The sequence below is a fragment of the Chenopodium album genome, chromosome 17 (genome assembly GCF_948465745.1).
Source record: "Chenopodium album chromosome 17, dcCheAlbu1.1, whole genome shotgun sequence".
Classification (NCBI taxonomy): domain Eukaryota; kingdom Viridiplantae; phylum Streptophyta; class Magnoliopsida; order Caryophyllales; family Amaranthaceae; genus Chenopodium; species Chenopodium album.
In genome coordinates, this window is record NC_137850.1 from 34,631,928 (window position 1) to 34,646,380 (window position 14,453).

The following is a 14,453-nucleotide window of genomic DNA, read 5'->3' on the forward strand; positions in this document are numbered from 1 at the left end:
TGATAAACATGTATTTTCTGTTTTTTTTTTCTTTTTTTTAAAAAAATAATAAAAAATTAAGGAGTATAATTTTGCCATTTGAGAAAAATTGCATTTATTTACAACTTTGTCATTTGAGAAACTTAGAATTTCTCATTATCATATGCCAATATTATATCCCGGTACTAAATTCATCTAATACATTATAGTAACAAATTATGAAACGTAACTAAAAAATATAAGAAGTATATTATTAACAGACACAAACTCGCATCCATTGTGTTTGAGTGAATATTGTTTATGGAGTACAATTAATATTGGACACACATGACCCTCGGGTGAACATATATCCATAGAAAGTTGTTCCTTTTTCAGACACTAAACTCTGAAGTCTGAACTCATGTATACATAATCAGCAAAGGAAGAAGAAACAAATCTCATCCTCTTGCCATGGCCTTCAATATCAACTTGTAAATCACATTCTTTGAAATTATAAGCTTTTCATTATTGCCGCATCAATTGTGCAGTACATGTATCAAATGGCATATGCACAACTCCAAATACTTTATTTTCACATGTAATAACCTATGTACTCAATGGACAAAAAAAGTCTGTATGACCCTGTAAAATGGACAAAAAGAAAAAAAAAAAAAAATCAACCTCGGGTAATCTTTGGATATTCCTGACATATGTAGAGGCTTGAGAATGGATGATTTACAGTCTTCACCCATCTTTCAGACGAGGTTATCAAGACTCCATGGCCACACAAGGCAAAATGTATGTACGATAAAGTATGTTCTTCAGGTAAAATTTTTGAAATCATACTGTCTGCCACTCCAACTCAACATGTATAATTCCGTTCTTTGAATTGATCAGATTGTATTTCTCATTGAGTCGTCCATTGTTCACAACATCTGCCAGAGTGATCTCCACAAATCCAAGTGACTCCTGCACAATATAAAAAGTCCTCAGTTAATTGACATGGAATGGTAGTAGCAGACAGCTTTAAGATGCTAAAACTAAGGCAATTGATAAGAGCATATTTTTACTTTTCTTGTAAAACCAAAAGTTCTGCGTTTGCTTAGGATTTCAATGCACAACTTTTCATGCAAAGGTGGCTCGTCAATCATAAAACTAAAGTGCTCATCCCACCGTGGATTCCGATTCTTCTTGATAGTCTGCAAAAATATGTACATTCATCAGTGTGAAATTTATGAATAATTTTCAACCTATTAAAAATTCAAAGAAATTGATGTATTTTGAAACAGATGGAATTGAACTTAAGCGACTGCACATTCTTGAGTAAAGGCATTTTTTCCATAAAAAACAAGTCCAACAAAAACTATACAAAAGCAGTTACTGTCACTTGAAAAAGAAGTTGATAAAATAAGATGGAACTTCAGTATAACCCTACCTATTTCTGTCTAAAAATTCTCACATGAATCAGATTCAGGGAAAACATGAATACTCAAGCACCTAATATTCTAGTTTAATGCATCTCCTAAAAAAAAAAAAAAAAAGAAAACTCCTTACATTTTAGCACCATGCATATTTTGCCTGAAATCATGGCCTTGCAGCCCTGACCCCTCATATACAATGTGGTATTTTAAATTCTCCCGGTATAAAGCAAGTTGTTCACAGATGTAATAAGAAGTATAAGCCAGAATTTTTTTAGATACATCCAGGATTTTCTGTTCATTTGACATATTTTGCTCCCCAAAATTATTAGTATAAAGTAAAAATTACCCTTGGGTACACCTACCACTATGTGCACCCGGGTGTATAAAAGAATCTCTGATATAAGCCACACCCATTTGCATTAGTTGTCACGTTACTTGTTCAAACTACAATTCTAAAGTAATTATCAATTTCAGACAGAGGGAAGGTAACATTGGCTTCTTGTTGAGCACAAAAACCTGCCAAATCCAACAAGCTCTAGAGTCTTGATCAACATTATACGAAGAACTAGGGTTTAAAAGCAATTTTCTCTTGCTGGTTGCAAATATATATTTAATGCATCAACTTGAGTAAATTTCATGCTTGGCAACACTTTCATTAAACATTTTCTTTGTTGAAAGTCTCGAGATGAGTTGCTTGCTTATATGAGAGGTTATCATCAGAGAGAAGCTTTGATCATTAAGAATGTATAAAAAAAAACTCACCATTGTTTTCTTTTTTTCACCTCTGAACACAATCTGAGCATAAGGGTTGGTGTGATGCTCTCCCTCTACATCCTTAGCTGATATGACGCTAACCAAAAGCGCTCCTCCTTCACTAGTAATTGAGGCATCGGACAAAGATTTACTTAAGCTGTTCTGTTTACTCATCATTTCATCCCCTGGTGCCGCAAAGCTTTCACTCTCCAACTTGAAAGGATCAAAAGTGAGTTCAACTACAAGTTGCCCCCTTGGCTTCTTATCTGGAGAATCGTTCACATCAAAGCTCTTGAGTAAATCGAGGGTAAAAACCTTTGCCTCATGGGGAGTTAGTTGATTTAAAGGTACTACTTGCATCCCCAGTTTATCATCTCCTCCAAACTGCATGCAAAAGCATTAAAAAATAAGCATCAATTACAGTTGTAAGAGGATTAAGCTATGTATAATTATATATACCTTCACTATGGTCATGTAAACATTAGCCAAAAAATAAATGTGAGAGAATCCAACTATGAATACGTAACCCAATAAATCTTATATATACTTTTCTAATAAGGGATGCGAAACGAGAAAACAGGATGCATAATGAAATTTGGTGTATCTGGTCAACAAGCTAAATCAACCATGAGTGAAACTGTGAAACCACAAATTTTCACATACACATATTGACATCTAATAAAAGAATTCCAAATATATAAACATAAAAAATTATCACAACATTAATTGTGACCAACATCACTGCTTATAGTGTTCGGGAGATTTCGGAAATTCATTGCTATTCGACTTTCAGTACAGGTCTCAACTCTCCAAGCATATTTTAAATTTATTGCAGTTCGGCTTTTGTGCACAGAACGCTTTCATCTACTAAGCTTTAATTATCAAGATTGGAGCACTGCAATGCTACACAGTTTCACAATATCTATTTGTGGAGAAAAAAAAAATAAAAAAATGCACATGTTCCTCCTACAGCAAAGTTATAAGAATCACTGCATGGAGATAAAGAATAAAGAAAAAATGATTGTACTTCACATATAATAGTTCAATAACATTCCTGTACTACATACTTGGATATTTATACTATTAAATTACTAGTATCGTAAGAGTTTTTAGAGCTGTAACAACATGATTCAGTGTCTATGATTCTAGGATTATCTTCTAAAGCTGTCATTTCTAAATTTCCACAGGTCTACTGATAGAATAGGTTATGTCTAATTAGTCTTTGATTAATGAGTAACAATCAATTAATCATTGATACTAACAATCAATTAATCATTGATACTCCTGCATAGATATTTTCTTTGTGTGAAGTCAAGGGTATTAATTCAATATGTTTTAAACCTGAAACTGTACTATAGTTGGGTGATAATTATGACTGAAAGCAAAAACGTAATAGTCTAAGAGGTTTAAGAAGAAAACCTTGTCCCAGTCATAAACTTGTAGCTCGAGAACTTGGGTTTCAGGATCCTTGACGATTAGCTTAAAGTCCTCATTCCACTCCGGATTCAAGTTCCTTTTCTTGACAGATGTTTTTTTTGATGGCCTTTTTACACCACTCAACCTTAATTTAACATATGGATCAGATGTTCCTAAAAGATCCATCTTCAAAAGCTTCATTGCTCGGATAACTTTCACATGTAATATGCCAACAGGCTTCTGTACGGAAACGCTGCATGGATATTGGACATATAACCAAAAAAAAAAAAAAATTAATAAAGGAAGAGATGAATATATCCTGGTAGAAGAGGAGGGAAGTTTGGAGGGGCAGGGGCAATGGTATACAAGTATGGTGTTAAATCTTAAACATTTAACATGGAATACTAGCGTAAACTTTGATAACAAAGACTGCCTTACTTGTAGTCTGGTACACCTCTGCTTCTGCATTCTTTATAGTGTTTCAAAATGCATCAAGGTCTGGTATAATGTGTGTGTGTGTGTATTTATATGTATATATATACAGCTCACCCATCTACAAAGGAAATCTTACGTTGAAGTATCAAGAACGGGAATTTCAAGTGATTGGGGCCAGTGATAGAGGCTTGCAACTTGTTTCTTGATAGTTTCCTGCACACAGACAGACTAGTCAGTCTGTTATGCAGTTTTGTCAACAATTTGACCTGAACCAAAATATATATCCTACAGTCCTACCCATTAAATAAATCCTATGGTTGCACCTGAACTAAGCGATAAAGACCAGGTATGGACATGACATCTCCTCCAAGAACTTTTAGTCCAAAATCCACATGCGGCTGCAAAAAGATTATAAGATCAACAAAGGGAGTTGCTAGCAAATTTTGATGCAACATACAAAAACTTATACAGGACAGTACCTGTTCCATTAATGAGACCACTATACTAGCGAAACATGGGAATGTTGGAACAAGGGGTTTCAGGTGTATCCTAGGATTAGCGAATACTTGTACGTCCACAAGCTGAAAAAGAGGATATTTGGTTCAGTATGATTTTGGATCTTAATATGGAGTAAACAACACCTGAATTGAGCTTCCCAGTCAATTCTTACTTGAACCCTAATTTTTGCAGACATCAACTTTACAGCCAACACAATATTGGGATTTCCTGCCCATCTAATTGCTGGTTCCAAGACTAGTTGCTTTTCATTTGTCTCATATACTTTCATACCTGCACAAGGCATCCAGTGAAATTGAGATGTTCAGGTGAAACTGAAGAAATAAAAGTTAAGCTGGACTTAAACTTCACAGGCCAGAGCAGACATTGAAAAGATATCAATTGTAGTTAAACCGGAGAACAAGATATGTTTCTTGTCCAAAAGATTACACAAATTCCGCTGAATTATCTTCGATCTCAGCATGAAATAAAGAATATACCTTTGACAAAAGATATCAAAGGTAATATGAAGTATACATTTGCAAACCAAGATATTTAGAGGGATTGAAGTCCAATGAACAGACAATTTTTTTATTGGCCATTAGATTGAGAAAATACTAAGGTAGATTTCATCTGATCGATCAAACTTATAAACTTTGAATACGAGTATACTCACCGAGTAACCGACATTAAAGAAAAATATATTTCCATGTAGAGTCTTGTTAGATTCAAATTGTTAATTGTACAATTATTAATTAGACATAATTAAGATATTATTAGTCAAAGATGTGTGCTGAATATTGTACATAAAGCAAACGGGACAAACATAAAGGAACAAACAGCGGAAGTACAACCACCGAATTATTAAACTATGAAGTATCACAATAACATCAGCAGTGAGGAGGTCACCTGGGTTCAACACAAGCTGATATAAGCTAATATCAGTCTAGAATAACAAAACTAAACCAACAAGCAAACCACGGGATAATATCAGTCTAGAAAATGAACAGAAAACTTTTGCTAACAACACCTGCTTTGTGGCAAAGTGACAATATAATTGAATCAAATCTAAACATCAAGCTAAAGACAGCACAAAGGAGCCACAAACTGAATGAGCTTTGTGTAGCAAAATTAAGATTAAAAAATAAATAAATAAATAAAATTATCGAAGCAGAAGACAGAAAATTAAACTACTGCAGTAGCTTTAAAAGCTAAATTTGTCTAATCTGACATAACATAGGTTAAAGCCGCTTCTGGAGTTCAGGAAACTAAGAGCTAAACTGTAATAATAAGCCTGGAAAGACAGAAAATAGCAGATCCAGATTCACACAACAGAAACCAGGACTTGACCAAGCTAGAAAACAACCAAACGTAGCATCAGCTGAAATCAATCTACAGCTGAACACCAAAGCTGAGAATCTGAAAGAACTAGTTTGAATCAAAACTTTCTATCGCAGTAAACACCACAGCAGTATTAATAAAAAAAAGTTCTCGACTGGAATTGTAGAGATCTGATCATGTCCTTAAGAGTTGCCTCAAAGATTCAGAGTACCTGTTATAAACTGTAAACGTGACTTCCCTAAACAGGTTCCTTTTACAGTTCCTTTTCGACTGAATTAGTGAAAAAATTACAGTTTCTTTTCAACCAAATTCCATGTTAAGATTCAGAGAAGAGCATAGTGTCAGGCCGAGCCACATCTGAGCATGTTTTAATTCAAAAGGACTATGCCGAAATTAGAAGAATCATACGCAGAATTTCTTTTGCATATATATATTAGCCACCACATATCAATCATACCCTCCTTTTCTGCTACTGTAATTCCTCAAAATTAGGTGAAAAATTACTAGGTTCGTGGAAAGATTTGTTTTTCCATGCAAAATATATAATACATGTACCTTATATGTGTACTAGCTAACAAATCAAACTGGTAAAGCATACTCACCATAAAAAGTAGGTGGAAGGGTTCCAAGACTTAGATTCTCAAAATCAATGTCCTTTATCTGATATTTTCCTATGTAATCAGCAAACATAGGCTTTGCGGTGCTTTTGATCGTGTTGCAGATTGCCTGTAAGTATTAATGAATTGAGCATCAGAAGATAAGGCCAAGGGAATTCACTCAAAAGATAGTTTCGCCAAGGGAAACTCACCTTATCGAGATAAGGCCACATATCCGACACAAACGTGTTCAGCCAATCCACCTGATATATTGAAGCCTGCTTAGATATCTTCATTTTTGTTGATAATTAATAAGAAATCTGAAAAGTATTACTTACTCGCTCATAATCAGGACTCTTTACCCAGTTTGGAATATCAGGTAAAACACTCAACAGAGTATCTGTATCGAATTCCTGAAGTGGGGTAACAACTTGCTCCTGTGTCCATGTTTAAACAAGCTCATGAGTAATAAAATAATTTAAGAAACCTTGTTAATGCAAAGATATTGTAAAATTAATTTACAGTCAGATTAAGCAACTGAATAAGATTGTTAATATGTTGCATCTGAGCAACTTGCCATCTCGTTAGTCTAAGTAGTATTGCCAATGCTGCAGACCTTCTTAATCCAAAACATCAAAATAAATTGCACTGAACAATTAATTTTAAATGCCCATTTAATGAAAAAAAAAAAAAAAAAAAAAAAAAAAACATCATAATTTGTCAGAAAAAAAATCAGCAATTTTAAACATTAGATAAAGAGACCATAAATTATCAAAATGCCCATTAGACCCTTGATCAAATACACTCTGTTACTTTATTGAGAGGTAAAGGCCCTTAATGAGTATGCTACAATGTATTAATCAAACACTTATTTAGGTGTATCAGGATTATCAAAGGTGGTGGCTTAAACAAGATACAAAACATTGTATCAATTTTCAATCATAAAGTCAAGGGTACAAACCCCAAGACTTTACCAACTAAGCTGGTAGACACTCACACGGTATATATTCTCATATTATAAAGTTGAAAAATGGCTTTCATACGAGGTCACCCAGAGAGTACACCACAGGGTGCAGGCCTGCAGGGACATGCATTTAGAACTTTTTGGATAAAAAGAGAGAGGGGGGGGGGGGGGGGGTGACTTTATTCTGTTTATATTACAACCATATGTATATTAATATATAATCAATACATTATAAGAATAAACAAGCTGAATAATTTAAACCATTACGGAGTATAATATTGAAGATATTTGCAACATTTTAATTTGATATCTGGCCATCGAAAGGGAGATACAGCAATACAACATCAACCCATATCTTTTTCATTTTTTTTCTTTCAATTTATATGATTACAATCACACCTCCATCAATCCAGATATAGTCAAAGGACACAAAATGTTTGCAACTTAATCCCTCCACAGTCCTCCCTCCCAACATGACATCACTGCCAACTATCAAACAAACCAGAAATATAACCATTGAATGAACCAACTTAGCCAAAATCTTCTATCCCTTATTATATTCCAGTACAAATCAATTCAGTGAATCAACAACTTAGCTGAAAACTTCAGCCCCAGATACCCATTGAATGTCTACATAATGACCAATTCCATTTAAACTTTATCGATATCTCGCAACTAATTATATCAAACAAAAATTATAAGGCTTGAAGTAGTCAACTAGATAAACCAAATTCTATTCATTTGATTATAATACTGAAAATTCAGCTAAAAGAACTAAAACCCAAGAACAAAATCATTTATCAATCAAAAAATCACAAATAATGTGATGAAAAAATAATAACAAAGTACAAGAACACAGGAAAGATTATATCATTATCATAAGTCTAAAATAATCATGACTCAGTCAAACAATTTATCAAACAGTAAATGTGCATTACCTCAACATCTTTAGGCTTGGAATATATGAAGAAGAAAAATCCAGCAGCAAGTCCAATTGGAAGACCAATGCAAAAACCCAGAATTCCTATAAAAGTACTCACAAAACCCATATCTTTTTTCTTTGAAATTATCAGTCTTTAGCTATGAAATGATCATTTTTCAGAAATTGTGCAGCAATTCAATAAAAAAATTGATAAAATTGAATGTGGGATTTTTTAGTTTGGTGGAAATATAATTGGAAATTGTTTTACAAGGAATTCGAAAACGCTACGACAACCTGGGTTTCGCTCTCAAAGAATGACCAAATGTCGAAATACAGTGTTCATAGTTGTCTTGTATTTTGGTTAATACAAGAAATATGATAATAACGACAACTTGGGTTTCTATATAAAATACCCCACAAATACAAATATACAATAATAACGACACTTTGAAAATGTGAATGAACATACCTGAAATTAATTTATGAGGCTTTTGTTTATTAGAAAAATCAAATAAATAAAGAATCTTGTTAACGAACGTTCTCGCGGCGTTGGATAAGCATTTAAAATATTACTAAAAGTGGTATAAATTTGGAAAAGTAAGACAAAATCACGCGTCGATCGGTATAATTAATGTTCATTTTAATTTAATCTTTCTACTTTTAACTAGTTTATCCAACGCCTCGGAGCGTTCGCTAGCTTTTGGCATAAATAAATAAGGCCCGTTCAATTCACCCTACATTTAGAGAACTTTTTTTTTTCTTTTTTTTTTTGTACTAAATTGAAATTATTATTACTAGTTCTCTTTTGCTACTTCCATTTTAAATTATTTGCAACAATTTGATATAAAGTATGGGTAGAATAGGTCTAATTGATGCAAATTATTTGAAACGGTGATAGTATATTAATAAGACTATAGCTTAAAATATACACGTATTCAAGAAAAAAAAAAGTGTTGTTGTTTTGAATAAGCTCAGTAAAAATAAGTTCAACTCAATAACAAATACACTATAGTGAACTGAGGGAGTATATAAAATGTATCTTGCTTTAAAAAACTTTTTTAGAAAAAACTTATGATGTAAAAAAAAAACAAATTTATAAGATAATTATTTAAGTTAAGTTTCTTTATACAATGAATCCCTCTCCGATACCATGTCACCCCTGTGAGGGCCTTTGTGTTGAATTGGTTCGCTAACATGATCCTAGTAAAACTCTAAACGAACAATTTTTTAACCAAAATCTATTCAGATTTTATTTTAAAAAAAATAATAATAAATTAACTCATTTATCTTAAAAAGCTATCCAATGTTTTTAATAATAATAATAATAATAAATAAATAAATAAAAAAAAAAGCTATCCAATGGTATCGAATTTTTTTATCCAAAAAAATCATAACTTTTTATGATAAAAAATCCAAATTTTTTTATCCTAAAAAATCCAACTTTTTAATCCTAAGAAAATCTATTCAAATAAATAATAAGGGTCATGTGGTAAAACACTTGGCAAAAACTTAAAATGCCAAGTGTTAATGTTCCACGCCTTCCCTAATTATACGACTAAGACCCCTTTTGGTGGTATCGTTTGAGGTAGAGGTTAGCGTTTACACTACTAAAAAAAATAAAGAGTGTTTGGTAAGGTAGCGGTGTGCGTAGCGATTAAGTCCTTTACTTGCCAAACACTCTTTGCCAAACACTACTAAAACGTTAAAGATAACAGCGTTTTAACGTTAAAGAGTAGCGGATAGCGTTTGTTAATTTTTAGTTACTTTTTTTTTTTTAACAATTTATATTATTATTGATATATTTTAGTATGCAACCGCTACTTTTGCCAAACACCCATATCATCAATTGCTACTTTAAAAGGTAACTTCTACCCACTACTAATTGATAGGTGTCGTTACTTTACTCGTAACAGCTACCCACTACTCGATTGCTAAAAGCTACCCATTACCGCTAGCTTTCCCAAACACGACCTAAACCAAAACCAACAATCTTATCCTAAATAATATACCCAAGCGTTGTGGAAAATAGAACTCAAAACTACTAAAAATATTCTTGATAAGAATATTATAAAGGCTAAAACTCTAATCATAATGTTTATCTCATTAATCGATGAATTGTTGATTGTGTCCGTCATTGATCCGCGTACTTAAACACGCCCTCTTGCAAGACATTTTTTAATGCATGATACATAATATAATTAAGATCAATGCTTATCACATTCAAGACATTCATGATAATCAACCTCTAAGATACGCTTCTTTACCTAGAAAAGTTGTTGACACTCGGGATAATACTCAAATAAAATTGAACGATTATTTATGTGGGATTGACATTAGATAGGTTTATTTATTATTGAAAAAAAAATTTTGAATATAAAGTGGTGATTTTGTTTATTCAATCATTTAGTGGAATAAATGATAAATGATGAGGATTTTTTTTTTTTAAAAGATTAAAAGAAAAGATATTGTTTTAGTTTAAAGTTTTATACATATATTTTTTAATCTAATTTTATTTTTTTTTAAAAGTAAATGTTCATGAGGTCTTATAAATTCACATAAGTTCAGTCTAGATATTTTCATGTTTGATAAGGTGAAGAAAATATACCCATATTATATTTATAGTCATACATATAATTGGTATAATAATACAATCCAGCATGAAAATATATTACAGATCGACCAGACACAAAATTGGTAAGTTAGTAGTGAGTATCTAACATAAAAATGTCACACTCAAATTCCATTAATTTAACACATAGTTAATATTTTATTTTTTGGACATTGGCAATTTTTTGACCAGTAAAGTTTGTTGGCAAAATCTAAACTACTTCTTAAAAGTGTTAATAAAATATACTAGGCAGTTAGGCTGGAGAAACTTGAACCCATCCACTAGATTTAGAAATATTGATATGAAAAACTGGTTTATTGTTGAGAATATAATAAAGGCTAAATATAAAAAATAAAATTTTTAGTCTCAATATTTTTTTTAAATTTTTTTTACTTAAAGTAAGCTAGCAAATAAACTTCTTATTATGAAAGGTAAAACTATAAAAGCAATCAAACTATTCTCTTCTCACAAGTCACAAGGTCCACTACTTTTTTCTCTTGACTTGATGAAAATGACCTATAAAAATATATATTTTTATTTTATTCTGCAATCTAACTGCTTCATTATATGTTAGTTGGAGGACGAAAGTTATACAAGTGACTCACCACTATATTCCTAATTTTGACATTATATAAAGACCTTATAAATTTTATCTTCATTTTATTATTTAAATGGCTGAAATTTTTCATCCCATCTACTTCAAGATGAATCATGCCAAGAGACTAATAATGCATCTAAGATATTCTAATATTCAATTCTTTAATTTTGACATGTGTCCTATTATTACTAAAATGAATTATTTATCTACTTACGCTGAAAATCGCAATATGCAAAAAGAAGCACGAGGATCAAATTGAGTTAATGGTGAGAGAGGAGTGATAAGTCTATTATATACTTACTCCGTTATAAAAAGTTAATATCATGAAAATATATACCTTAATGAATCTAACAAGATCTCACATGATTATATTTTTCACTACGTATAAATCACAAAACATGGTCAAAGGAAAATGTGTGAATAGTGGTAAAGTCAAAACGTGTCAACTAATAAAAAACGGAGGTAGTATATTTTTTAACCTTCGTCCCACAGTCATATTTGTGCTTATTTGAGCTTTGCGGTGCTATTTTTATTACTAATACGTTTTTTTTTAGTGTTTTTATAGATTTGATATTATTTTAAGAGAATCTGCAGATTTAAGACAATTTTGAGCTAATTAAGAGTTTAAGACTACGATGACATTATATACGAAGTGTATTTTTGCCCAAATATTAAAAGCCTAAGAACGAGCTATACTACGTATAATTTTGGTCAAGTGATTAAAGGCTTGATTAAGTGAATTGGTTAAGAAGGTCCAAGCTAGTACCACGAACCAATTAAATGAAAGTTCGGCCCAAAAAAGATGAGTCCATGATAAATGAAGAAAAGGAGCGCAAATGTTTAGATAGACTTGAGTCCAGCCACCACTTATTGGTCCATTTACTGTTTAGGATGAACATTTAGATTTAGTCATACTACCTAATTTGACAATGAGTAATTAAGTATCTATTGATTTAAAAAGTAACATTTACTAATTTGGAAATGAACATATTGTACAATTATATTAGGGTTGGCAAAAGTTGACCCAATCCGACAACACTACCCGAACTCGACCTGAAATAAACAGATTTTGATGGAGATTTTCAACCCGTTTATCAAATTGGGTTAACCCGCGCACGATATGAAAAAACAGGTTAAGTTCAGATTTATATATGTTTTAAAAAATGAATATTTACAAATTTGGAAATGAACAATATAATTATAATTATATACGGAGTATGATTTTAAAATGAACATTTACATATTTGAAAATGTACATATTGTATATGTGATTTAAAAATGAATATTTATAGATTTGAAAATGAACATACTGTATAATTATACAAGTATATGATATTTAAATAATTTGTACGCAAATGAAATATATCTTTAATATGTTTTATAATAAATTTCCGTATAAGAAATTCTCACATAATGAAATTTTATTAAACCAAAAAAATGACAAACGGAGTACTATAAATCAAAACACTTGAACATTGTAGCCTTATAGGCATTAGGTCCATTCCTCTATGGCAAAGAACAGGCACAAAAAGAATCGAAAATCACATATTGTAGACTTAGACCTGTCAATATGGGTCAACGAGTTAGGTTTGAGTCAAATTTTTTATTATTTGGTTTGAATCGATTGGATCATTACAGAATATGAAATTGGGTCGGATTAAGTTACCGGGTCAGGTCAGGAATTGACAGGTCTAAATGTAGTCTATTCCTTAAGTCCATTAACCAATGAATCCAAAAAGTGTAATGGGCTGGGCTAGTAACACAACCCCTCAACAAAACCCTAATTTCCCCAAAATAAAACCCCAATCAATCCCCGAAAACCCTAACCCTCCTCCCCCATTTCATCAGCAGCCTGAAAAACCAGAGGAGAGAGAAAGAGAGCACAAAAATGCAGATCTTCGTGAAAACCCTAACGGGTAAAACCATAACCCTAGAAGTCGAATCCTCTGACACAATCGACAATGTCAAAGCCAAGATCCAAGACAAAGAAGGCATCCCACCCGACCAACAACGCCTCATCTTCGCCGGAAAACAGCTCGAAGATGGCCGCACTTTAGCCGACTACAACATCCAGAAGGAGTCGACTCTTCACCTTGTTCTTCGTCTTCGTGGTGGTGCCAAGAAGAGGAAGAAGAAGACTTACACCAAGCCTAAGAAGATTAAGCACAAGAAGAAGAAGGTTAAGCTCGCTGTTCTTCAGTTTTACAAGGTTGATGATTCTGCTAAGGTTCAGAGGTTGAGGAAGGAGTGCCCTAATGCTGAGTGTGGTGCTGGTACTTTTATGGCTAATCATTTTGATCGCCATTATTGTGGTAAGTGTGGTCTTACCTATGTTTACCAGAAAGCTGGAGGTGATTGATTCATTCATTCATTTCCAGTTTTTGGAGTTTAATCCAATGAATTCTGTTAACTAGTTTTTAGTTTTTGTTATCAAACTTATGTTTTGTTGAGGATTGGTTATTATAATTACTCTTTTCCATTTATTTGGAAATGTTGAATCTACAATTTTGAATCTTTGTGTTTTCTTGTTTTCTTATTATGTGTTTGATTGTTGATTGTTTTTAGCAAACTTTTTAAAATGGCACATGTACAGCTCCAAGCACTTCATTTCGTCTAGATTGTTGGTTGCTAATAAAAAAAAAAAAAATTAGGGACGGAGGGAGTATAAAAGTAAAGTGTTCATCCCTGACTACAAAAATTGAACGAAACTGAATTTAGGAAGAAAGAATTTTGAGCTTTTGACAATACTACAGTAGTTGAGCAACTGTAATACGTTGTGTTCTGCAACAAAATTTAATGCAGTTGAATTTGAGTATAACCCGGCTTATATTTGTCTAAAATATCTCACATTGAATGATTTGTATCAGATTCAGGAAACATATGAATACTAAAGAGCTTAATCTGTTGTTTTTATTTCATCCCATCATTAAATTACTGCATACATAT

General features: G+C 32.2%; 2 protein-coding genes across 2 annotated transcripts; one reads left to right on the top strand and one right to left on the bottom strand.

The window, feature by feature from the left end:
• Positions 1-435: 435 nt before the first annotated feature.
• On the bottom strand, positions 436-8,650 carry LOC145589604 (synaptotagmin-3-like). Its single transcript, XM_081646254.1, has 12 exons — positions 8,318-8,650; positions 6,754-6,852; positions 6,628-6,678; positions 6,422-6,545; positions 4,654-4,772; positions 4,463-4,564; positions 4,307-4,381; positions 4,120-4,196; positions 3,552-3,801; positions 2,142-2,516; positions 1,029-1,157; positions 436-927 (listed from the first exon to the last, which is right to left on the bottom strand). The coding sequence occupies exons 1-12, from the start codon at positions 8,426-8,428 to the stop codon at positions 799-801; spliced, it is 1,641 nt and encodes a 546-aa protein (XP_081502380.1). The 5' UTR covers positions 8,429-8,650; the 3' UTR covers positions 436-798.
• Positions 8,651-13,331: 4,681 nt separating this feature from the next.
• LOC145589605 (ubiquitin-ribosomal protein eS31 fusion protein) lies at positions 13,332-14,017 on the top strand. The gene has a single exon (XM_081646256.1). The coding sequence runs from the start codon at positions 13,396-13,398 to the stop codon at positions 13,864-13,866; it is 471 nt and encodes a 156-aa protein (XP_081502382.1). The 5' UTR covers positions 13,332-13,395; the 3' UTR covers positions 13,867-14,017.
• The last annotated feature ends 436 nt before the right edge of the window (positions 14,018-14,453 follow it).